This window comes from Panthera pardus, unplaced genomic scaffold (genome assembly GCF_024362965.1).
Source record: "Panthera pardus isolate Hobbes unplaced genomic scaffold, ASM2436296v1 HiC_scaffold_18, whole genome shotgun sequence".
NCBI classification, from domain to species: Eukaryota; Metazoa; Chordata; class Mammalia; order Carnivora; family Felidae; genus Panthera; species Panthera pardus.
In genome coordinates this window covers 34,209,739-34,234,737 of record NW_026526743.1, presented here as the reverse complement: position 1 = coordinate 34,234,737, position 24,999 = coordinate 34,209,739, and the positions used below count along the sequence as shown (strand labels likewise).

Here is a 24,999-nt window from a genome sequence, read left to right as displayed (position 1 = left end):
AGGTCAAGGCCACCACCCAGAGCTAGAAGAACAAGGAAGATAGTCTTCTAGAGCCTTCAGAGGAACAGCTGTCCTACTGATACCTTGATTTTGACTCACTGAAACTGATTTCGGATTTCTGGCCTCTAGAACTGTAAGGGAATACATTTCTGTTTTGTTTTGTTTTTGTTTTGTTTTTGTTTGTTTTTTAAGCCACCATGTTCAGGTGGCAGCCACGGGAAGCTATTCTGATCATCTAAATAGCCCTATGGGACCTGGTCTCTGCCCACCTGTCAAATCTCCCCCTTGCTCACTTTGCACACAGCCCCAGCAAGGATCTTTCTGTTCTTCAAACTAACTAGCTTCCCCCAGCCCCAGGGCCTTTGCACTAACGAAGTTGTTCTCCCAGGCCTTCTCTAAGGCAGACCATACTGATGATTCAGTTCTCTGCATAAATGTCACTTCTCTGAGAGGTCTTCTGTGCCTAGTTTATCTAAAAATTGACTCCTGGCCATCTCTGTCACATCCTCCTATTTTATTTTACTCACAGCATTTGTCACTGAAGTCATTTTTTCTTCCCAGTTCATTACTTGTCATCCCCAGTAGAAAGTGGGATCTGAGAAGCCTCGCCTGGCTTGTACCTGCTGTATCCCCAGGGCCTGGGATAGGGCCTGACATATAGTAGGGGTTCTGCAAACACTGGTTGATAAATAATCTGTACAAGCTTCCAAGGCCCGAAGGGTGTGTCTATGTATGCGCATGCGCGCATGTGTTTCGGGGTGCAGGTGGAACAATGAAACCCTAACTCCAACATCGTCTCCCACCTTGTGAGTGGCTTCCCCCCATCACGGTATGTCAGGGGCTTCATTTATTTTACACAACAGTCCCTCTATTACAGACGAGGAAACCGAGGCTCAACGATCTTCTAAGTTACTGCTTAGCGCGTTCGGAAGTGAAAACCACATCAGTGGAGTCAGGTGCAGCCACAGTTTACTCAGCCCCTCACCTCCTGGGTGCTAGGTCTCCCGGACTCCTTAGGCGGCGCTGCACAGAGGGGCGGACCTCGCCTTAAGGAGAGAGCTCAGAGAGAAGGGCACCCAGCGCCCTGGAGGCATCCAGGAGAGGGCCTGTAGCACTGCGCTCTGCCAGCCGAGTTTACCCTGGGCTTGGAAGTGACGGGCTAGGAGGGCGCGGAGCAGCGGTCAAGGCTGCGGCGAGGGTGAGGGCGAGTCCCGGCAGGCGGCTTTCCTCGCTAGAGAAAGGAGCCGCCGTCCAGGCTGGTTGTGGCAGAGACCCATCTCATCGGCCGCGGCCTCGGTGTCCCCGTCTGGAAAGTGGGACGCGGCCTCGAACGGCGCGGGGTGGGTGGGGGCGGCCAGCGGGGAGCGAAGCGTTAAAGGGGCGGGTCCCGCGGCGGGGGCGGGGCCGCAGCTCGACAGCACCTGAGGGCTCGCGGCTCCCCGCCCCTGCACTGCGCGGAGCGCCGGAGCCGGAGCCCCCGGGGAGAGCGGCGCGGCTGCGGGCACTCGCGGCGGGAGGGGCGGCGGCGGCGGCCGGAGCGACGTCAGGAGGCTAGCGGAGCCGCCATGGCCGAGTTCCCGTCGAAAGTGAGCACGCGGACCAGCAGCCCCGCGCAGGGCGCCGGCACTTCGGTCTCCGCGCTGCGCCCGGACCTGGGCTTCGTGCGCTCCAGCCTCGGTGCGCTCATGCTGCTGCAGCTGGTGAGCGCGCGCGGGCCCGCGGGGTCGGGGGCGGCCGGGACGGGAGGAGTCGGGGCTCCGGGGGCTGCCTGGTTTGCTCCTAGTACACCGTCACCTTCGGCTCCCGTGGGCCGCGACGCGCGGTGCCTATCCCGGGGCGCCTCCGGGACGCACGCCCCCGAGACCACCCTGGAGGCCTCTCGCCTCGAGACCTCCCCGTTGCAGACCCTGCAAGCACCCGCGTTCGGGGGCCCGCTCTCGCACGCCCGTCGAGCCCTAAGGTGGTCACTGGAGGCCAACCAAAGGAGCGCTCACAGACGCACAATCGCTGCGCACAACTGTCTTTCTCAGTCTCTGCCTTTGCCAGGACGTGGCCCCAGCCCTCCAGGGCACCCGGCTGGAGTGAGGCAAAGTCCCCTCCGAGTGGCTCCGCGTAGTCACTCCCCAGAACACTCCTTGTCTAATCAAGAGGGCACATCCGTTCCGGCGCGTACATTTAGACGCGGCCCTGGGGGCTCCCGCGCGAGAGCCGGGCTTTTCTGGCTTCCACTGGGTGCCCCACCAGGTTCCAGCCGGTTTGGCCGGTCCCGTGGGGCCGAGATACCCCGCCCGATGCAGGCGGGAGGGATTTGTGGGAAGCTAGAGGCAAGGCTCGGATGCCTCCCCGACCCTGTGCACACCGCGAGAGAGACAGACCGGTGGGGACGCCCCACTCCTCCACACATCAGTTCAGGCCCATAGTACCCTCAGGTGGCAGTCAGGAAGCCGGGTGGCTGCCCTTGTGGGAAGCTTCCCCACCAACTGAGGGTCCGTTTTCAGAGGACTAGGGTGGAACTGGAGGTGGGCCAGGATCCATTTTCTTTTAGGGCATCTCCCGCCGTCCCCTCCTGCCGGGTCCTAGCTTGACTGCCAGGCTGGAAGTCTAGGTGGTCGGAGATTTCCGCCGCCCAGGTGTCTGCCCGCCTCCATCTGCACCTGGGTCAGTGCTGGGTCTGTTTTAGAACTTCACAAATCTCTCCCTGGGGCCCCCTCCTCCATCCCAGTCTCAGACTCTTGGAGAGGTTTGTTTAAAATGTAGATTCTTGATCCCCACCCCGGAAGAAATGTGGAATTGGAATTTGAATCTCAGGAAGTGCAGCCCAGAAACCTACATTTGTAATCTTCTCTCAGTTGTTTGGGAGATTCTGGAAGGTGGGTAGGAGGTCGGGTTGGGGGCTGATTGAAGTCGGCCGGTAGAAAGCACCTCTCAGGAGCCGTGCTCCTCCTGGGTGGGAGCCTCGGGCCCTGGGGGCAGAGGAGAGGGGGGATGAATTCGGAGAGGGAGCTTTTGAGTGGGACTTCACTGAACTCTGTGGCAGAGCGAAGGAAAGGGGGTTCAGAGTGTGGGGTGCTGTGTGAGCAGGGCTTGGGGATGGGTGAGTGGAGAGGAAGTTGGGGGGAGTAGGAATCCGGTTGGTGAAGCTGGAGTTGAAGCCCTTTTTCTGAGGAGGTCGGAAGCTGAGGGCCTCGAGTACCACCGCGGGAGATGGGAACCCTGTTCAGCTGGCAGCCTCAGCGGGGTTTGCAACAACGGGGAGATCTCTACGGGGCTCTGCAGAGGCTGGTGGGCTGGAACCCTAGGCCGTGATCCTGGTTGTCTGGCATCTTTTGCATTTGAACAGAGAGCTGGGGTTGAGCACATAAGAGGGCCCTGCTGTCCCTGCCAGATCCCCGGTCGATTCCTCTGCAGGAGGCTATTTCTGATTTGGGGGTCCCTGTGGGCCCAGCAGCCCCGCCCTGAGCATCTGGGCCCCTTGCACAGATATCAACACTGAGGTCTACGTAGAGTGTAGAGGCCTGTGGGGAAGCTTGGCACTTAGGTCTCCGGACTCCTAGGGACTGGGTGTGAATGGGGTGGCCTTCCTTTGCCCTCCCGGAAGTGCCTTTGCCCCTGGAGGTGGGGGGGATGAGGGTCTCTCATCAGAGTTCTGAAGACCTGCACCTTTTAGTGCCTTAACCAATCCACTTGTGGGAGAAGCTGTTTCCTGAGCTGTTTCTTTGGCCACAAAAGACAGTTTCAATGGATGGCTTCCTGGTTCCACCTAACAGGCACCGCCATCTGCTGGGAAGCCATGAAAGCTCCCACCAGTCAGGTGCGAACCATGCTCCAGGTTCTTTGGCAAGGGCATCCTGTCCTCTTATTCTCCCCATTTTACAGGTGAGTAAGCTGAGGCTCAGAGGTTAGTTATTTGTCCGAGATCTCACAGAGTGAGAGAGCTGGGATCTAAGCCCTGGGTGGTCAGACTTTTCTGGCTCATGTTCTTAACTACCACGGTCAGCTGTGCTCCCACAGGTGACAGGTGTGGTGCTTTTGAGGGAGTGATGGAGGTCATCCCTGACACCTGCCTGCTCTCCAGGAGCTCTTAGTCTGTGAGGGAGGTGCCCAGAGGATGAACGTTTTGTGCACGGATCAGGGAAGGCTGCATGGAGGAGACAGTAAGTGGGAGATGAAAGCTAATTCTCCTTTATTTCCCAAAGGATTTGGTGATGTTTTCTAGAAATGGTGGGAGGAGGGAGGAGGGGTGGGCAGAAAGGCCCCAGCTCCTTGGGAAGGAGATGTGCTTTTTGGTATTAAATGTGCCCTGAAGAACCTCAGTGTTCACTGATTTATCACCCCCACATCTGGGTCCAGAAAGAATTTAAATGGAATGTGATATTAAGCCATGTACAGCAGAAAAGTTAAAGTAATACATTGCTTTTTTTTTTAAAGCTTGTTTGTTTATTTAGAGAGAGGGAGAGAATGAGAGAATCCCAAGCAGACTCTACACTGTCAGTGAGAAGCCCGATACAGGGCTTGAATTCACGAACTATGAGGTCATGACCTGAGCCAAAATCAGGAGTAGCTCGCCCAACCAACTGAGCCACCCAGGCACCTCTAAAGTAATATATTTCTTAAAGTTGGTGTGTGTGTGTGTGTGTGTGTGTGTGTGTGTGTGTGTTGGAGGGGGAAGCGTTGATTTAAAGAGAGCTAAAAAGAGATCACTGTACTAGGAATCTATAGCAAGTTTAAGGTTGTTGATTCTTTTAAATTTTTTTTTTTTTAAGTTTATTTTGAGAGAGAGAGAACGGGCGAGTGGGGGAGGAGCAGAGAGAGGAGAGAGTGGGAAGCCGCTGAATCCTACACAGGGCTCAAACTCAGGAACCACAAGGTCATGCCCTGAAGGCTGTTGATTCTTTGTTGAGTTTCCTAGCGGCCTAGGCAAAGGGGGAAACATGATGCATTTATGAAGGTAGCATCTAAAAAGCAAGCAGACGAGTTTGATCTAGAGATAATTCTTGGTCATAAAGAGTTCCAGAAAGAACTGGAGGCTTTGATGCTGCCAATCTTTGTGTGGCTAGGATGTGGCAGGAAAGTTGTGCAACGTGTGGTCAGCTGGTACTTGTGGCCCTGGGGGAAAAGATGATCCTACCTGGGTTTACTGGTGAGGAACTTGTATAAGGTCACACCTGGTAGAGTGTCACAGTCAGAATTTGCACTCAGATCTGGGAATCCGAAGCTTGGCTCTAGCCTCCTGTTTTGTGTTTGGTTTTTTTGTTTTTTTGTTTTTGTTTTTGGTGTGGGGGGGGGGTGGAGGTTTCTGGTGTGCTTTGGAGCAGAAGGAAAGGAACTTCAGGAAGGGAGACTCGTCAGGGGCCAGGGCCACTAGGGAAGGCTTCCTGACAGAAGTGGGCTCTGAAGGGTTTAGTTACAAGGAAGGGAGTAGTAAGAAGGAGATTCCGAACAGATGAACCTCAGAACAGGTTGTGTAAAAGTCCAGCAGTCAGAAGGCATCCCTGAGGCCTCAGGTGCAGAAGCCCAGATAAACAGACTGCGGCAACAGGGCTGTCAGTATTTGGTACCTTCTGTCCTTCCTTTTTGCAGGTGAATGAACAGCTCTCAGAAGCTTCACCTGTCACTAGATCACTGTGATCCATGGGTCTTGCAGAGTACTGGGGGGAGCGAGCCTTCGTGTCCTTGTCGGTAAAAGAGTGATGGTGAGATAGCGAGGAATACGAAAGATGATGCTGTAAAGGGCTTGGTGCAGCGTGTTTTGGAATGAAGGGCAGTTAGGATTCACAAACCCATAGAATCGTAGGGTTCTTATGCTTGCTTCCAGAGGTCCCTCGAGCTTGTATGCTTCCAGGGACGGGGAGCTCAGTTCCTCTCAAGGCTGCCTGCTCCATCCTTGCGTATTTGGGAGTGTTAGAAAGTTCTTCCTTAAGGTGATCTTGGCTCTGTCCCCAGCCCCCCTGCAGGCACTTCGTTCCTCTCCAGGCGGGGGGCAGGGCAAGTTACCTGCAAGTTCCCTCTCTCCCCCAGGAGGAGGGGAGGAGGCTGCCCGGGTGAGGTGGTTGGGGTCTCAGAAGTGCGTGCAGAGGTCAGCCACATTGGAATTGCAGTGCCGGGGCCTCCCGGGGCTTTCCTCTTTCCTGAGCACTGAGACTTGGGGGTTTAGCCTCCTTGGTGCAGCGTTCCAGGCCCTGCGAGCTCCTCTTCTGCCTCCTGTGTCCAGAGGAAACCAGGGCTTTGTATTGTTAGCTCCACCCACACGCCCATTTGGTCCTGCCAGGAGGGAGTTGAGTATTCGCAATAAATATGTGAGCACACTCTCCTTAAAATGTCAAAACTTATAACACAGAAGGCCAAAGTTGTTCCTGGATCACCTGCCCCTCTCCTCAAGGGGACCACTGTTGGGTGTTTCTGGTTCTTTTTCCTGTACATTGTAAAAAAAACATGGATGCTTTTATTCTGTATCCTTTGTCCAGCACTTTGCTTTTCTTACACGCCAGGCACCTGAGATCCTTTCTGTCATACCGAGCTGTGTCCCTCCCTGTTAACGGTTTCAGGGTCTGCCCTAGTGTCACTGTTTCTCTGTCGAGGGGCCCATTTAAGGGGTGGCCCAGTCGGTTAAGCGTCGGACTGTTGATTTCAGCTCATTCGTGATGCCAGGGTCTTGGGATCAAGCCCCGCGTCCGGCTGTGCACTGAGCGTGGAACCTGCTTAAGATTCTCTCTCACCTTCTGCCCCCCTCCCCTGCTCACACTTTCTCTCTCTAACAAATAGTATGTCTTTCAAAACTGTTGTATTGAGAAAATTATACAGGCATATGGCAAAACATTCAAACAACGCAAAGGGTAATTAATGAAAGCCTCGTCTCTCTCATCCCGGACGCGTCCCCCGAGGCAGCCACCTGTGCGAAGGCGTAGTCCCCGCTGAGTCGAAGCCTTCTACACATAACCGTGTCCTCGCTTAAAAACCACAGATGGGAACACTGGGTGTGTGTGCCCACCCCGCCTGGCAACACCCTTGGGGATGTTCTATGTCAGCACACACTGCACTGTGTTTCTTTTTCTGATCCTTTATGTTCTTCATTCTTTAATAGGTAATATATTTACTGCAGTTCAGAGTAAAATAGCCTGGGCAAGAGCACGGTGACAAATCTCTGTCCCTTCCTGGTTTCGAGTTGCCCTGTCCACCCCCCACTCTTGTTTCCCAGCTGCCTTGTTTCTCAGACTTTCTCTTTAAGGAGAGAAACGCACATGTGGCACACCTCTCCCCACATTACCCAAGGGATACGGTCTCTCCACATCCTTCCGCACTTCGCCTTTTCCACTCAAAAGTGTGTCTTGGCAGTCTTTTCGTCTCCGCGTGTGGAGCACGATCACATTGGTCTTTGGGCTTTGCAGCGTTCCATTGTGTGACTTGAGCGACCCATTCCTTTGTGGACAGACGCGTGGCGTTTCCACTCTTGCTGCTGCACACGCTGTCGCAAGGAACGATCTCACGCGAGCCCCTGAGCGCGTCTGTACAGTACATTTCCAGAAGTAGGACTGCTGGCTCAGGGTATGTGTGTGTGATTTTGAGAGAGATTGCCACACGCCCTCCGTAGGGGTCACCAGCCTGGTGAATTAGCACCTGCTCCCGTCTGATAGGTCAGGGTAGCACGGGCAGTAAGTAGCGTTTGCATTTCTCTTATGAGTGAGGTTGACCTTTAAAAAAACATGGTTTGCTTTTTAAATTTTTTTTTTTAATGTTTGTTTATTTGTGAGAGAGAGACAGAGACAGTGTGAGCGGGGGAGGGGCGGAGAGAGACAGGGAGACACAGAATCGGAAGCAGGCTCCGGGCTCCGAGCCCGACGCGGGGCTCGAACTCACGAACTGTGAGATCATGACCTGAGCTGACGTTGGACGCTCAACTGACCGAGCCACCCAGGTGCCCCTAAAAGCATGTTTAAGAGTTGTTTATATATCGTTGTCTGTTTGTATACTTCCTCTGTTCTATAAAGTTGTAAGTCTGTCTTTTCAATTGCTAGGAGCTTCAGATGACTTGCAAACATCTTTTTCCTAGTTTTGTTTTTGATTTTGGTCACGGTGTGGTTTTTTTTTTTTTTTTTTTATGCCACACAGACTTATATATATATATTTTTATAAATGTTTGTTTATTTTGTGGGGCGCCTGGGTGGCTCAGTCGGTTGAGCGGCCGACTTCAGCTCAGGTCATGACCTCGCGGTCCGTGAGTTCGAGCCCCACGTTGGGCTCTGTGCTGACAGCTCGGAGCCTGGAGCCTGCTTTGGATTCTGTGTCTCCCTCTCTCTCTGCCCCTCCCCTGCTCATGCTCTGTCTCTCTCTGTCTCAAATAAGCATTTAAAAAAAATAATAAATGTTTCTTTGTTTTTGAGAGAGAGAGAGAAAGTGAGCCAGCAGGGGAGGGGCAAAGAGAGAATCCCAAGCAGGCTCTGCATTGTCAACACAGAGCCCACTATGGGGCTTGATCACACGAACTGAGCCGAAGTCAAGAGTCAGTCGCTCAACCGACTGACCCACCCAGGCACCACCCCTCCAGTTTGTTTATTTTTAATTGAAATGCATTGGACGCTATTACAGTAAATTGTTATACATTTGTACAATAGCATACCATGCAGCTAGTAAAAAGATAATGTCTTACCCCTTGGAGAAAACAATAAGGCAGCTCTGTATGTGATGGCCAACAGCCTCCAGGCTGTACGGTTAAGTGAAAAAAGCAAGGTGCAAAACTTTCTGTGTAGAATACTACCATTTGGGGCGCGTGGGTGGCTCAGTCGGTTAAGCATTCAACTTCGGCTCAGGTCATGATCTCACAGTCCGTGAGTTCGAGCCCCGCGTCGGGCTCTGTGCTGACAACTCAGAGCCTGGAGCCTGCTCTGGATTCTGCATCTCCCCATCTCTCTTTATTCCTCCCCCACTTGTGCTCTGTCTCTGTCTCTCTCAAAGATAAAAACATTTTAAGAAAATACTGTTGTTTGTATGGGAGAAATAGGGAGACTGTAGCCAGACACCTGTCCAAAGAGTGTGTGCGTGCTCGTGCACATGATCTCTGGAGAGATGCATAAGAAACCACTCTCTGTTGCCCCTGGGGAAGAAGTGGAGTCTCAGGGGAGGAGGGAGACAGGTCAAAAACACCCTTTTACTGCCTCCCGTGTCCTACAGATTAGGATTTAAAAAATCAGATTATGTATTTAAAAAATAAATGAAATAACGTATTGACAAACCTTTAAATGAAAATACAGAGTCCAAAAGTAGTACAGGTACTTTGTGGGTATGGCAAAAACTACAAAGGTGGCACTTGAAGGCCCCTCAGGCTCAGATTGGGGAAGACACTTTCCCATGAACACACAGCAGCAAGCAGTAGCCCTGAATTCCGGGTTACTGGCTGGGTGACCTGGGGTGGTCTCCTTAACCAGGTATAAATGGAAGGAGCCTGCAAAGCCGTCCACTCTGGTGGATGGTTGCTGTTTCTGTCCGTGTGGCAGGGTCAGGTGTTGGTCAGCCCTTGACAGCTGGTGAGTTGTTTGTGTGGCGGGATTCAGTGAGGACCGGGCCCTGATCTCCTGTTCATAGAAAGTCTAGGGGAGCCACCGGGGTGCCGCCCTGGTCCCCATGGCCACCAGGAACCTGTATGGTGGGCAGGGAGGGGTGAACTATTTTTCTTGGTAGCCCAGTGAGCTCAGCCCTCGATACTTAACAAGCCCTTTGCTGTTGGTCTGGGTTGGCCTGTCCTGTTTGCCCAAGGGGGAGAGGCCAGGGTGGCACCCCAGGGTCTCATAGGGAGATTAGAGCACGAAGGCAAGGGCCGAAGGTCATGTAGGGCTCAGCATTCAAGCTGCTAGGCGATAGACCTGGGCCTGTTCTAGGTCATTCTAGCTTTCATTTGGGGGTGAGGGAGTCACACATCAGATGATCTGCCACCCTATATGAGGCTGGCCAGATGGAGTCACCTGTCCCTCCTTGAAGTTAAGATGGGGCAGGGCTTGTGGGTTGTCACCCACAACAGTTCTAGAGTCAGGACCAGAGCCAGTGTCTGAGGAAGGAGGGTCAGGGAGTATGGATGACCTTCAGTTCGGGCTCTCTGTACCACCCCGTTCCCCATCAGGTGGGGCCAGGCTGCATGGGTTTAGTGAAGTTCCATATGCTCCCGACAGCCAGCTCTCTCTGGAGGGTCACTGGCGGGACTGGGACCTGTTTGTGGTGCCAGGCCCCCCAGGGTGCTAAGTACATAAGCTTCTGTCATCCCTTCTGCCCCAGGGTTCAAGGTCTGCCCTGCCCCTTCTCTGCCCTGGTCTCCCCCCAACCCCGTAATATGGAGACCCGTCCTCCTCTGGGCGTCTCCAGCTGGTGGGCCACAGAACTGTCCAGGCCCCACCCCCTACTGTGTAAGACCTTGGGCCAGGTCCAGATCTTCTAAGGGCTTGGTTTCTTCATCTGTGAAATGGGCTGTCTGGCCCCGGAGTGGAGAATGGGAACTGGCCCGGGGATAAGCAGGAGGCAGTCCATTGGGAAGATTTTTCTAAAACTCTGAGGGAGACCACAAAGTAACAGGGTAGCAGCGGGCTCCTTGACAGGCACTGGAGGTAGGGGGCTCTAGGGGCAGCTGGGCCGCTGGGGTGGGTGTGCAGAAATCTCTTCCACCTCTGGGATTTAAAATTTTCAGTTCCGAGACTCAAGACTGAAGAATAACAAGTAATGTGACAAAAGCCGCATTTGGAAAGCCTTGCCTCTGGGTGAGCCAGACCCTGGGCCAGTATTCCCGTCCCCGTGCTCCCTGCCACAGCCCGGGGTGGGAGAGCCACGTGCTGCGTGCGCAGATTCTGGTGGCAGGCTCTGTGTTTCTTTCCCAGGGTCCGTAAGGGAGCCTGGCGCACAGCCGGCCTTCAGGAGACTTTGTTCAGTGACCGAATGGCTCTCCCGTGCCCGCTTTCCAGTGAAAGGGAGGCTGAGAGGAGGTAAACACGGTGCCAGGCCTGGTGGAGCCGGGAGGTGGCCCCAGGGCCCCTGAGTGCTCAGGTATACAGGGTATACAGCGAGCGCTCAGAGTATACAGAGCGGGAATTCCGCGGAGCCTAACCCCCAAGCCCGCCTCCTCTGCACCGGGAGGGGGTGGTGCGTGGGGTTGTTGTGGCCAGTTCAGGCACCCGGAGCCTCTGTCCCCTGCGCCTTTGTCTCCTGTGACACAATGGGTGGCTTTTTGTCCCCATAAAGTCCCTTTCACTGTAGGGAGAAGGGCCAGGGCGGGGGTGGAGACTGGGCCTGGCCAGGCCAAGTTCTGAGTGTCCTCAGCTGCCCAGATGTGTCCCTGTGAGGGGGAACCCCGGACGGGCTCATGTTGCCCCTGGACCTCAGTTCCCTGGATGGTGCAGTGGGGAGAAGGGAGTCCTGGGGGCTCTTGGGCGGGCCCCATCCTCATATCGTCTCCAAAACCTTTGGGTTTATTGTCAACGTTTAAGAAGCTGAAAATTTCACATAGAAATTCAGATGTTTAGTGTCTCTTGGAAAATTGGAAGTCCTGGAACCCTGGGCTGCATTCCCCCAGGTGCCAGCAGGCTGCTCTCAGCTCCGCAGTCCCCACCTGACCCACCTTGGCCATTTCTGTGACCTGCCTGCCTTGGCTGAGTTTGAGTCCCCAGTGTCAGACTCCAGGCTCTGAGGTGCTGTCCCTCCTCGTGGCTCCCTCACTCTGGGGGATGGGACAGTCTGACAGCCCCCGAAGTCACTCCGGACTCCTACAGCTGTTAACTTTTTCCTTTACCTGCAATGACACGCCTGCGAGGTGATCAGGATAGGTGTGCCTGCCCAGCTGTCTCACATGTCAAATGAGGAAATAGACCAGAAAGGTTAGGTGACTCTCCCAAGGCTACACAGCAAATCCACAAGGGTCTGACCTGGCCCAGAAGTGGAGAGGGTTAGGAGAGTGGGGGTGAGTGTCCCTGGGTGGGAGAGGACTTAGTGCGGGGCTGCTGGAGTCCCTCCCGTACCGGGGGGGTGGGGGGAGGGCTTTGGGTCCCCCTGGGGGGGAGGGGGTGTGCATTGAGGAGTGCCAGGCCCAGACTGAAGGGAGCCTTGGGGAACACTAAGCAGACCTTCCCTGTTCCTGTTGTACTAAGGGGAAGACCGAGGTCTAAGGGCTGAAGTGTTCTGCCCAGGGCCCTTCAACCTGTGAGGAACAGAGAGTACACTTCCAGGAGGTGTTCTAGAACTGAGCTGGGCCGCCTGACGTTCTGGGGCCTCCTCTCCAGATAAGCCCAGCTGCCTTATCTGAAAGACGGGTGGGGCACACGCTTATCACTTAATACACGGTGCCTGGTGCTTAAGGTTAGATATGGTGCTTAAGGTTAGACACATTCTTTACCTGAGGGAGGCCTCCCCGACTCCCCCCCCCCCCCCAAGGAACTGCACACATTGTTACTACCTCAGGAACCAGGCAGAGAATGGATTGGAAAACCCATATTCCAACCTCAGACTGATAATTACAGTAGAACATGTATTGAGTGGTAAACCCATGTTGGGTATTGATCTGAGTACCTTACATATATTTATTTAATCTCAGAACTACCCTATGAGGTAGGCACCTTTTGAAGGTGAGGACACTGCGGCACAGAGAGGTTCAGCAACTTGCCCTAGGTCACGCAGCTAGAAAGTTGGCAGGGCCAGAGCTCGAACCCAGTGAATTAATAGGCCAGCCTTCCGTCAAAACTGATGCCGGTGTCACACAGGTCAGATCATGACATTCATCTGCAGTCAAAAGTTGCTCAGAAAGACATACTGGTTTCCTAGGGCTGTAGAAAATACCGATAAACTGGGTGGCTTCAAACAAATTTATTGTCTCGCAGTTCTGGAGGCTAGATGTCCAAAATCAATGTGTGGGCATAGTGGGTTCCTTCTGGAGGCTCTGAAGGAGAACCTGTTCCCTGCCTGTCTCCTAGTTTCTGGTGGTTGCCAGCAGTCGTGTTCCTTGGCTTGGGGACATAGCACTCTGGTCTCTGTCTCCATCTTCACATGGCTTTCTACTTCTGTGTATCTCTGTCCGTTTTCCTTCTTTTTATAAGGACACCAGTCACTGGATCAGGGCCCATCCTAATCAAGGAACGCCTTTCTGTCTGGCATTTGTGATGAATCTCTCCTCTTTGCAGGTGATTTTAACAAAAATGTCGCTGTTCTTCAATTGTTTAGAAATTCTTTTGTAGGTGCAAAGGTCCTGGGGAATGCGTGAATGTGTCCTTTTTGACAGTCCTCATTTAAAGAGAAAAATCTCGGATCTGAAGTCTTTAGATTTTTTTCTCAGGGGGATTAAAAAAAAGGCCTGCACCTTCAAGATTTCCAGACAGTTCTCTTTATCTGTAGTGCTTGCCCGAAGGAGATGTTGCAAGGGATGCATTAAAGGAGCGAGGGGATAAGGTTTGGTTCTGTGTTTGTGTGTCTGTTTCTCACAGAGAAACACGGGGGCAGATGATGAATGTGTAGGCAAGAGACAGGGACCCGGAGGTAAAGGCCACTTCGATATTGGTTGAATGAATGATCTCAGCGAGACGCACGTGCCGAGGCCTGTGCTCAGGGCACCAGAGCTGCAAGGTGACTGTCGCAGGCAGAGGGGCCCGGGTAAGGCCCTGGAGACAGGCGGCTTCCTGCTCTCTGCCCTCAGCTACCTACCGCTGTCCCCCTCCTTCTGAAAAGTGGTGTTTACTCTCCTATAGGACCTATAGGACCATAGGACAAGCCCTCCGACCCCTTCTTCCCGCTAAAGTGTGGGTCCACAGCAGGAGGGCTGCTCAGGCTGACAGAGGGGTCAGCAGATGTGGGGCTGTGCCCTGTCCTGAGTGGGGTCTCCCTGAGGCCCTGGCCTGGGGTGCCCCGTTTGGATTCTTGGGGGAGAGCGGACGGGAAAAACCAGTCTGTCTGGTTCAGATGGAGAAGTGGACTTTTCCTTGTCTGAGGCAGAAACCGAGGCGGCGGCTCCCAGGGCACGGGGCCAGCGGGGCGCAGCCAGGAGGGACACCAGAAATTCCTGCTGCTTATCTAGCAGCTCATCTCTCCGAGGCTGTGCTTGCTGGTCTGGAAACCAGGGCTGGAGGGCAGGGCAGAGCCAGGAGACAGCTCAAGTGTCCTCATTTTTCACACAACACTAAGTAACCATCAGCAGCCTGGGTTCCAGAGAAGGACAGATCTGGGTTCAACTTCTGCCCTGCCCTTTACCCACAGGTGATCATGGGTGACCACAGGCTCATTTCCCTCTGAGCTTCTGTTTGGAAAATGGGGAAAATAAATAGTACCAACTGGTGAGGGGGTTACAGGGAAACGGTGGAATAAAAGGGGAGGTGCTTTCCAGAGGCCCGTGCGGCACCGAGCTGGAGAGCATTAAGTGGTTATTGCGACCAAATCCAGGAGTAATAATACTGATAATTCATAGGTGTACATTAGGGTAGACCGAATTGGTCCCTCCCTCCCTTCCTTCCTTCCTTCCTTCCTTCCTTCCTTCCTTCCTTCCTTCCTTCCTTTTTAGTATTTCCTTACTTTTGAGAGGGAGAGAGAGAGGGAGACAGGATCCAAAGCAGGCTCTGCGGTGACAGCCCAGTGCATCACTTGAACTCACAGACCGTGAGATCATGACCTGAGCCGAGGTTGGACGCTTAACTGACTGAGCCACCCAAGCGCCCCTGGAATTGGTCTTTTCTTGATTTTCATTGCGCTGCGTTTTCAACTTCCTTTTAGGTAGTTGGAACCTGCAGCACAATGGCATGGAGGCCTGTAAGGACCCTACTTTAAGATCATTCTTTGTCCCTGATGTGCCGAATTCTCACCTGGGAGGGTCCTGCTGCTTTAGGAGGGTTGGTTCTCCTTCGGAGCAGGGAGCTCACCCAGCTCTGGGGGTGGGTGGGGGGGGGGAGGGTGTTTCTGCCCCCCTGACGTGTCTGTTTTGAGCAGGGCATGCTGAGGATGGGTGGTAGAAGGTGGGGGCGATGGGCTGAGACAACCTGGCTCACGGGCCTCACTGGGAGCGGCTCTGTGCCCAGTTTGTGTGCCTGTGGGCAAAGCCCTGCCACCTGTCCCACCTTCCTCACCTGCAAAGTGGGCCTGCCCATCTCCGATGGGGCAGCTGAGGCTGGCGTGGTGCAGTATGGGTGGTGTCCCTGCGGACCCACCCCACTGGGTGACGGGGAACAGGCGCAGGGCTCTGGAGAGGAGGAGTGGATGCCTTTCCCGCCTCCCGCCCTGGGCTGAGATCTCTCCCCGGGTGGAGGGGTGGGGCAAGGCCCGCAGCACATTCACTGACTCACACCTGCTTCCTCTTTTAGTACACAGCACCTGTGCAGGGCAGGTGTCTGACTCCTACTTCACGGGTAAGGAAACTGAGGCCCGTTAGCTCCGAGCACATAGGTATTGAGCAGGTATATGCCAGGCACTGTTGAGCACCGGAGATGCAGCAGTGACCAAACCTGGATTCCTCACGGGGCCTGCATTCTGGTGGACGGACTGGAGTTGCCCCGGGAGCCGCACAGAGAGGGAAAGGTGCTCGCCCGGTGTCCCACAGCATGGGCAGGATTGACCCCTAGCTGTTGGCTCCCAGGCCTGGGGCTCCACCTCCCACTTTCCAGCGGTGCTGTGGGAGGGACGCCAATCAACCACACCCTTCCCCAGCCTCTTGTGCCCGAGCGGCAGGAGGACGAGAAGGGAAGGTCACAGGTCGCTCTAGGGGTTGCCGGACTCCGGGCCCACTCACCTAAGGCTGTTCTTGCCCAGCCCCCCAAGTGTAGGGGGATGGGTACTGAAACCTCCCTTTTGGTCCTTGGCAGGGGTACTTTGGTGGGGGTGCCTAGCAGGTGCCCAGCACTGGCCGGCAGAGGAGCTTTTGGCCTGGGGGGCGGGAGGGGGGCACTTTTTGTCTCTGAGACCAGCGGCTAGAGGTGGATCTTGCTTCTGAGGCGCTTCTCTGGGATCCAGCCGACGGTCTGCTCATTCTCAGGCTGTGGCAAGGTCACTGTGAGGCCTGCTGCCACGTGCCTGGGTGCCACCCAAGGAAAAAGAGGGCAGCTCTCTCTGTGCATCTTCATCAGCAGAGGAGCCTTTCTCCAAAGCCCCATGGTAGACCCTCCCTGCCTCAGCAGCCAGACCTGAGTCATGCCTAGCTCCAGAGATTCCAAAGAATGCCCTTGGGGACAAGGGAGGACGCCTCAGCCTAGGGGTCTTGGGCAGCAAGGAAGAGGGTAGGAGAGGTATGGAGGAGGCGGGGATGGCTACATGTGAGGTGTTGCTTGTGGGCTCTCCTGAGCCTCCTGGGCCGTGCCTCAGAGCAAGCCCGTTGCTCAGTCCCACGCTGCCAAGTTCCCCAAGCCGGTATCAGCCTGTCTGCGCAGAATTCCCCGTGGCCCGGAGGGCAGTGTATCCAGCGGGGAATAATAAAAGCAAACGTCTGTTGTACCCATTTATATACGTGAACTTACGGGTCCTTGATGTAGCCCTGTGAGGTAGGTATGGTCACTATACTCATTTTACAGATCGGGTGACCAAAGCACAGAGAGGTCGTGAACTTGCCCAAGGTCACACAGCTGGGAAGGGAGCAGGGTTTAAAACCAGGTAGTGGTTTTAAACGGCATGCAAGGTCCATGCTGTTAGCTGCTTCACACACTGCAGGGATATTGGAGCCCACCCTGCCATGTGGGAATGGTGCGAGACTCAGTTTCTCCCTGAGAAACTGGGGATGGTAGCACCTGTATAGAGAGGCAGTTAGGAGAGTCAGAGAAGGTGGGAAGGGCTTGGTAGGGTGTCACGTGGAAGTCACCCTGAGGCCCTGGGTGGAAGGACAGCACAGGCTGTGGGTTTTCCCACCTCTGGAAGTTGGACTGTGTCCATCCCTCAAGGATGGCGACTTCACCTTTCAGCAGCTTTTACTGAGCCCAGGTACTGGCTGCCAGGGTGCAGCTATGGGTGAGACAGTCATTGGCCTGCCCCCAGGGAACTCAAAGGCTGGGAAGGAAACAGTATCCCAGTCCTGGGTGGTAGGTGCCCAGGGGGGCCATGCGAGCACAAAAGAACGTTCTAGAACCCAGACTGGAGGAGCAGGGAAGGTGTCCCACGGTATGTTAACATTTCACCTGAGGATTTGGTACATGGTGGTATACAGTAGGAGCCAGATAAATATTTTTCTCGACTAAATGAGAAATGTGTCCTGCAGAGGGAGCCCTGTGGCCTCCAGCCAGAGCGGTGGGGGTTCTGGGGGACTCTGGCCCTGTCTCGTCCCTCCAGGTGCTGGGGCTGCTGGTGTGGGCCCTGATTGCCGATACCCCGTACCACCTGTACCCAGCCTACGGCTGGGTCATGTTCGTTGCTGTCTTCCTCTGGCTGGTGACAATTGTCTTCTTCATCCTCTACCTGTTTCAGCTGCACATGAAGTTGTACATGGTGCCCTGGCCACTGGTGGTGAGTCTGGGTGGGAGCCGGGGGAGGGGGGGGGCGGGGGTGCTTCCAGGCTGACCCCTCTGCCTTGGGGAGGCGCTGTGACGGTAGGACCTTCCCTATGTGAGGAGTGGCTCGTGGGGGCTGGCCCTCAGCCAGCCTGCAGGGCCGAGTGGGGGAGGGAAGATCGATGGCCACAAACCAGGGAGGACACAGGTTTGGCTTTCTCCGTGGGAGGGAGTAGAAGCGAGGAGCTCTTGAATGGAGAGCCCAGAGGCCATTTGGGATCTTGAAAGTATTTTTCCTTTTTGGGGGGCAGTGGGGATTCCCGTGTTGCCAAGGGTCTTTTGGACTCTGGCAGCCCTGTGTCTGGAGGCTGGGCTGAGCTGTCCGGAATTACCCGGGACGAGGCCCTCACAGCCTGGGAGAGGGTGGTGTCCCAGGTTCGTCCGGGCCAGTCTCCTCGGGACACAGAGCTGAGAGCGTCCATAGGAAGGACCCCGGCCAGACACACAGAGAGCTGCTGGGCTTTTTTCTCTGACCCGGAAAACCCCTGCAGCTGGGGTCTGAGGCTTTCAGCTCTGCTGCGAGGCAAGAGAGGCACATGATTGTAAGACAAGCGAGGCTGGGACTAGGCGGCATTGTTTGGAATTCAATGACTTTTTAAACCGAGGAAACGTGAGTCATCCTCAAGACAGACCGGGTTTGTTAGATCTTGACATCACTGGCAGGAGCCAGGCAGTGTTCGTGGCGGGCGCTGGGCTTGGAGGGAAGATCCTGGGATGAGGAGGGGTGGCCGGACTTCCTGGCTGGGATCCAGCCCTTGCTCTGTGTCCCAGGAGCCTTGAAGAAAGATCTCCCGAGATGGCGAGGCCTCAGTGTCCCTGATTGGGGCTCTAGCCCCAGCTGTTGATGGAAGGAGGCTCCTTTCCTGGGCCCATTAGCAGATAGGGCAGGGAAGGCTTGACTGCATCCAGAGAAGATTGGATAGGGATCGCCAGATGGTCATTGTCTGGGACAGGGGCCACCAGCACCCTACAGGGCCCGGGCAAGATGAGTGAGTGAAGTAGATCAGGAGGGGTTCCGGAGACCCCGCATCCACCTGTAGGGATGCCATAGGGAGCCACCTCTCCTAGTTCCTACTGTTAGCGGGAGTGCAGGCCCCCTGGTGCCAACTCTTGATATTTTAGGATCGAAAGTTTTATATGAAATCTTCAGGTTTTCATATGAAATCTGATTTTAGAATGTTGGTGATTTTTATTTATTGAAAATAACCTTTATTTTTTCTAAATGTTTATTATTTTGAGAGTGAGCGAGCAAATGAGCCAGCAAGCGAGGGGGTGGGGGGAGCAGAGAGAGAGAGAGAGAGAGAGAGAGAGAATACCAAGTAGGCTCTGATCTGTCAACACAGAGCCCCATGTGTGAGATCATGACCTGAGCGAAATCAAGAGTCGGACACTTAACCCGCTGAGCCACCCAGGTGCTCCTAGAATGTTGGTGGTTTAAAAAAAAAAATCTATAGGTTGAACCAGACATGCCTGAGCGCCCCCAGTTTGCATTGTCTGCTAAGACTATTTACTGCCTCCAGGGGCCAAGCACAGGGGAAATGGGACTCAGCCTGAATGTCAGCCGAGGGTCCTCCCTGTCAGTCTGGTCCAGAACCCTGCGGGGTCCTGACCCTGGGGGGCCTTGAGCCGAAGATGTGGCCAAAAGGCAGACATAGATTCCTCCCACCGGGGTAGAGAGGGATGTGAGGTGCTCCCAGGCCCAGCCTCAGGACCAAGGCCTGCAGTGCCAAGAGGGAGGGCCGAGCTTGCGCTGAGCCAACATGGAAGAGCGTGGCCCTGGAGTTCTTTAGCTGGTGCTCTTTAGCAGGCCTTGGTTCAATCTCCTGCCATTGGCAATGGGTTTTGCCTCTTGGGACCGCTGCTGCTCCTGACCAGATCACTTCGGGCCTCCCCATCGTGTCCCCTCCCCGCTGAGCCTTAGGTGTGTTTACGTTCCCAGCTCAGATGGCCACCGGCCTGACCCCATGTGGACTTCCCTTCTAGTGGCAAAGACCCAGGTCTCCCTCCCCTTCCTTGAGCCCCAGCCCCGGTCCTGGATACTAAAGGCAGGTGCCGTTGGGAACCAAGAGGTTCCACGCTTCCTGGAAGAGTCTGCTGTCTTAAGCCTGTTCTCCCCTCCCCCCGCCCCCCAGTTAATGATATTTAACGTGGGCGCCACCGTTCTCTACATCACGGCCTTCATCACCTGCTCTGCCGCCGTCGAGCTGACGTCCCTGAAGGGCACCCGGCCGTATAACCAGCGTGCGGCTGCCTCTGTGAGTATGGTTCCCCGGGGCGTCCTTGGCAGTTAGTTACAGGGGAGACGGGCCAGACCAAGTCTATGCCCCAGGACTCCCACCACTTTCTGGACTGAGGCCAGCATCCACCACCGCTAGGGTTATCATCTCAGGGGTTCAGGGAAGCTGAGCTTTCAGTCTTCCATAATTAACAGTAAAACCTTGAGGAACCAGAATGCTTGGGAAGTACTTTGTGGTAGTAAATGAAGTTCTGGGTTAACCGTTGAACTTTGTTGTTAACCCGGGTGTTCCATACTGATTGACAGTCATATGCCCCCTGGGAGGACCTGTTAAAAACTGTCAGCCCTTCTTGAAAGGGGCATTTGCAAAACCTTTTGGCTTAAACCATTTGGGGGGATTTACAGGGTCTCTCAGAAAGGCCAAACTCGGGCTCCCCGTGAGGTAGCCAGTGAAATACCAGTGACCCCCGCCACACCTGTCCTGCCTGACTCCAAGGGGCCCCACACAGACCTTTCCTCACAGGACCCTTTGACTCCCACAGTGAGGAGGACAGGGACTGGTAGTCCCTGTGGACAGACAAGGAAACTGAGGCTCAGAGAGGTGAGCACACCTAGGGGAAGTCCAGGGTAGGGCAGGAGTTAGACCAGGAAGAAGATGGTTTTGAAATCCGTGGTAGAGACACGGAGCTTCTGGAAATGGCCACCGGTGCTAGCGTAGGGCACCTATGAACCGATTCCAGAAGATTCCCTGGAATCACAATGTTGTCTTTTTAAAACGAAATCCCTGATGTGTGTGTGAACTAGCTCCTACCCCTCGGTCACTCTTAGCACATCATCCAGTCGCCCTCATCACAGTCTGACATACCTTGCCTGTGTGGTTCTTAATAGATTCCCCCGCGAGAATGTAATGTCAGCAGCCCCAGAACCTGGCACCCATCGGCACCCCCACAGACACTTGCTATAGGAGAGTATGGCTAAGTTGGAGTTGGTGCGGGTGCCAGAGCAACTTGTTCTGGTTAATGGAAGGGTGTTGCTCAAGGTTTTGCTGACTGTGGGTCTGAGGCGGTCTGTCTGGCACTCGGATCCCTGTCACCCTACCCCCCAGTGCCACAGCGCACACCAACTCAGCTTTGGTGTCTTCTTCCTTTCAGTTCTTTGCATGTTTAGTGATGATTGCCTACGGAGTGAGCGCTTTCTTCAGCTTCCAGGCCTGGCGGGGCGTGGGCAGCAACGCAGCCACCAGTCAGATGGCTGGCGGCTACGCCTAGGCCACCTGTGTCATGGCCCACCTTGGGGCCGAAGGCTGCAGCTGGGTCACAGCTGGGTCACAGCGCGGGGCGCCCTGCAAGCCCGAGGCCTGAGCCCTTTGTGGAGTCGGCCTGGAGGGACTACGCTTGCTCTGCTCTGCTCCTCAGACCCGGGCTCACCCAGCGCTCCTACAGAATCGGGATCCTTCCTCTGGTTTGGCCCAAGTCGGCAAGCGCCTGGGCTGGAGAGAGGCCCATGGCTGACACCACCTGCCCGTCCCCCGTATTTAGTGGAAGGTGACGGGGGACGCGGGACTCTCTGCTTTGTCTTTAGAAGACTCCAGTGTCCAAGGCTGGAGCCCAGTCTTCTCACCAACACTAAATACACTAACGAGGACTCCAGACCTGTAGCCGCTGGCCCACCGTAGAATAAGCCTAACAAGCCGTGCGTATTTACCTTAGTCTTTGCCCTGGGACTGCAGAGCGAGGTCTCTGAAACCGGCCTCATTCCTTCAACCACAATTCTGACCTGACCCTCCCTCCCTCAAGCCAACAGGTGGCTTCTAGGGAGTCATCTGTGGAAAGAGGGTTAGGATTTCTGACAGCATGGTCGTCCTTTTCCTGCATTTCAAACATACCAGTTATTTAAAGCAATCGGTCTGAGAAGCACTGAGAAGCAACTTCTCAGTGATTAAAAACCTGGCCAGGTTTCCGTCCGGTACCCAAGCCCTTGTTTGTAATATCCCCTCTGGGAAAAGCTAACCGTGCCACCTGCTTCCCGGACGCTGTTGATTAGGCACATGGGACATGGAGGAGGGAGGGACTCAAGACCTTGCCTGGTAAGTTGTCCCGTGCTTGGTGACTTGGTTCTCTTTGGGTTTTTTTTTTGTTGTTTTTTACAAAAATAAAGCTGGAAGAACCTATTTGGAAAAGATGTTGGGTAATCATGGTTGTAGACGCTTATACAGCCCAGGAAGCCGCAGCTAAATGTTGTACTGGGAGGTTCAAAATCCGGTTCTGGACTTAGCACCCCCAGCTGCTACTCTGACTTGAGGCCACCTGAGTACCTTCCTGCTTGCTTTCTTTGCCAGGGATAGTTCCCCTTCATGCCAGCTGTCCTGACAGATTTAATAGACCCCCCCCCCCCCCATTCTCAGAATGGTGTCCTTTTAACACTAAGCCAGTCATCCCAGCTTTAGGCACATCAAGGTCACCTTGCTGAAGGCGAGACTGCCATCCTGTCCCCTGCCTTGAAAGTGCGCAGTTCAGAGATCAAGTCATCAACGCGAATAACAGGCTGGATCCGGAGGGCCGGCGGCAGACCCCAGAGAGGAAGTCCTCCTGACCGAGCTTATGTTTCTGCTGCCACAGAGTAACATGCTTTGGATAGTAAGTAGGCTGAGGGGAGGGCATTTCTGGGCACCCCTGGGTCCTTTTGCAAAAACCCGGGGATAATTAGGATGTAACTCCAGTAGTCCGTAGGCTCCCCTTATCCGCGTTCTCGCTTTCTGCGTTTTCAGTTACTCGCGGTCAGCTAGTAGCCTGGGAGCAGGCGGTCCTCCTCCTGAGGCTACCAGCAGGGTCAAGCTGCGCCAGTCACCTCACTTCATCTCAGCCTGGGGGCCAGACCTCACCTCCCATCATCACAAGAGTACAGGAAGTAGGATATTTTGAGAGAGCCCACCGTCACGTAACTCTTAATTACAGTATATTGTTGTAACTGTTCTACTTTCTTGGTGTTAACCTCTTACCATGCCTTTCTAAATTGAACTCTGTCACAGGTGTGGACGTACAGGGAGAAAGAGTGTGAAGAGGGTTCGGTATTATCCAGGATCTCAGGCATCCACGGGGAGGGGGTGTCTCGGGACAGATCCCCTGCAGGTGGGGGCTACTGTTGAGTCCAACAGTTGTGGGGGACCTGTTCCAGAACAGAGGGACGGGGTTAAGTCAGACACCCATGTCCTGGTTAGCCTGGGACAGGCCCACGGCCTGCCTGTTGTCCTGGTGTGGATACTAACAGGATCGCTTTTTACTCTCAAGTGGCTCAGAATATGATAAACGGAGTCATTCCATGATTAAGCCATAAGGAGAGAGTTTAGTGTTAAGATCAACTCATTTTCTTTTGGCTTAAGAGGAAACAAAGTCCTAGGCAAGGTCTTACCAGTTTCTGACCTAACACACAGCCCACTGCACTGTGGATATTAACATGCTTCCTCAAACAACTACCTTTCGGTGAGGCCGATGCCTCCCTGATCCTCAGACCCTGCAGTTGAAGGGTCTGCGCTTCCCTGTGCTTCCCACGGGCGAGGAGGTCTGAGCAATATGACAGGGCAGCTGTCACGGAGACTGGGCAGGATGGCGGGCTTTCTCATCCCAGCCAGCCCTGAGCCCCATCAAAGGTGGCACACGATGACAGAAGTCCCTGTGTGGACAGAGACAGGTTTCCGGTTTTATAAAATCAGAAAGCCTATCTGCTAATAGTAAGCAACAGGCTTGCTTTTTTTTTTTTTTTTTTTTTTTTTTTTTTTTTTTTCCCCTGAGTGGAAAAGAACCGTTTGCCTCTGCTGTTCATTTTTCGTTAAGTCCACATACATGGGTTTTCTCAACCAGGTCTTCATCAAGTACTTCGGACATGCCCAGCCTACAGTGAAGTAGCCCTTTATAGAAAAAGGGCAAGAAGGGAAAGCAAGGCCAGGAGGGGCAGCAATGGAAAAAGCTGGCTCTGCGAGGGCCTCTGGCTTTGAAGGACCAAAGCAGCAGTGACCCCGAGGGCAGGGGTGATAGCCAAGAAAGGGGAGGGACTTGTGGAGAATGACGGCTCTTGCAATGCACCTCCGGGTTTATTCATGGTACAAAAGTATTTAATAAGTGCCACGCATCAGTACAGAAAGAGTCTACAGCTCACACTTTAAGACCAGAACAGCCAACCGAAGTTTATAAGTATAGTCTTATTTTTACTTAAAAAAAAAGATATATATGGAAGGTACACATTGAGAATTGAAATACTATGTCTTGTCTTTCTAGAGATGTGACATCCATGTTTTCTGGTGATTTCTATGAAACACTGCTAAATCAAGGCATATGTATGACTAGTGAAGCTGTTTGCACTCTCCTACTCGTGCTGAGCCAACCCAGCGGAACACCGCCTTGGTAGGGAGATCTGGACAGGAAGGAACTGCAGAGTCCCAACTCCAACAGAAAACCTAACAAACTGATTTATACAGAAGGGGTTTTAGCAAACCTGTACGAACACCTAACATGCTGTAAGAAAGGGAGTCCTTTTAGCCTACTTCCAGCATAAGCACACACTCACTGGTGCCCCGTAAACTAGGTACACCAACGTAGAAAGCATCTTTGCTTTCATAGCACTAATAGCTAAAAAGCACACAGTATATAATACTTTGATCTTTAAGTGGGTAATCATGGAAGCTCCAAGATTATAGCCACTAGGTTAGCCTGAGTATTCATCTATAAAAATAGTTATCTATAAATGCTTAAAAGAATTCTAGAAACAGACTACATCAGGACCAGCAGAAGACAGAGTGATGCAGGGACTGCCGACTGTAAGACAAGGAAGTGATTTTCACAGGTAGCTTCAGGTAAGGGGCATCTCTCGGTTATTCCTACAGCCAGGACCAGCTGGGATGGGAGCTGCTGCAGAGGGCAGCGGTCTTGAGGAACAGCCTAGAGAAATGTTCCCACGTGGGTAGAAACCCCTCTGAGGCTGCAGGACTGAAAATGATGCATACAGGAAGCTATTAGCACACAAAAAGCCCGATGGACAGGCAGGGCCAAAGAGGGGTGGAGCTGGTGGGTTCTTCCAAATGCTGCTGACCTACCAACGTTTATGCTGGGGATGGGGTCCCCGGGGGGATGCTGGCCTCAGGCTTGCTCCAGAGGAGCCTGACTCAGGCCTGAGAGAGGGGTCTACTTGGGGAGGAGTGCTAGGATTACTGAACACAAGGTGCTTTAGGGGCCTAGGAGGGTCAGATGGACTGTCTTCTGACCCATCAATACTTAACGTCAGCAATGAGTTGTGGAACACAGC

General features: G+C 54.0%; 1 protein-coding gene across 1 annotated transcript; it reads left to right on the top strand.

Annotated features, from left to right (window-relative positions):
• Nucleotides 1-1,367: 1,367 nt before the first annotated feature.
• On the top strand, nt 1,368-21,874 carry PLLP (plasmolipin). The gene is made up of 4 exons (XM_019455845.2): nt 1,368-1,700; nt 17,251-17,424; nt 19,601-19,723; nt 20,856-21,874. Exons 1-4 carry the CDS (start codon nt 1,566-1,568, stop codon nt 20,970-20,972), a joined length of 549 nt encoding a protein of 182 aa, XP_019311390.1. The 5' UTR covers nt 1,368-1,565; the 3' UTR covers nt 20,973-21,874.
• Nucleotides 21,875-24,999: the final 3,125 nt, after the last annotated feature.

Excerpts from the sequence above, each read along its gene's own strand:
- PLLP (XM_019455845.2), top strand. The coding sequence starts at position 1,566 with ATGGCCGAGTTCCCGTCGAAAGTGAGCACGCGGACCAGCAGCCCCGCG. Across the intron at positions 17,425-19,600 it reads TGGTGCCCTGGCCACTGGTG|TTAATGATATTTAACGTGGG; the intron begins GTGAGTCTGGGT and ends CCCGCCCCCCAG. Across the intron at positions 19,724-20,855 it reads ACCAGCGTGCGGCTGCCTCT|TTCTTTGCATGTTTAGTGAT; the intron begins GTGAGTATGGTT and ends TCTTCCTTTCAG.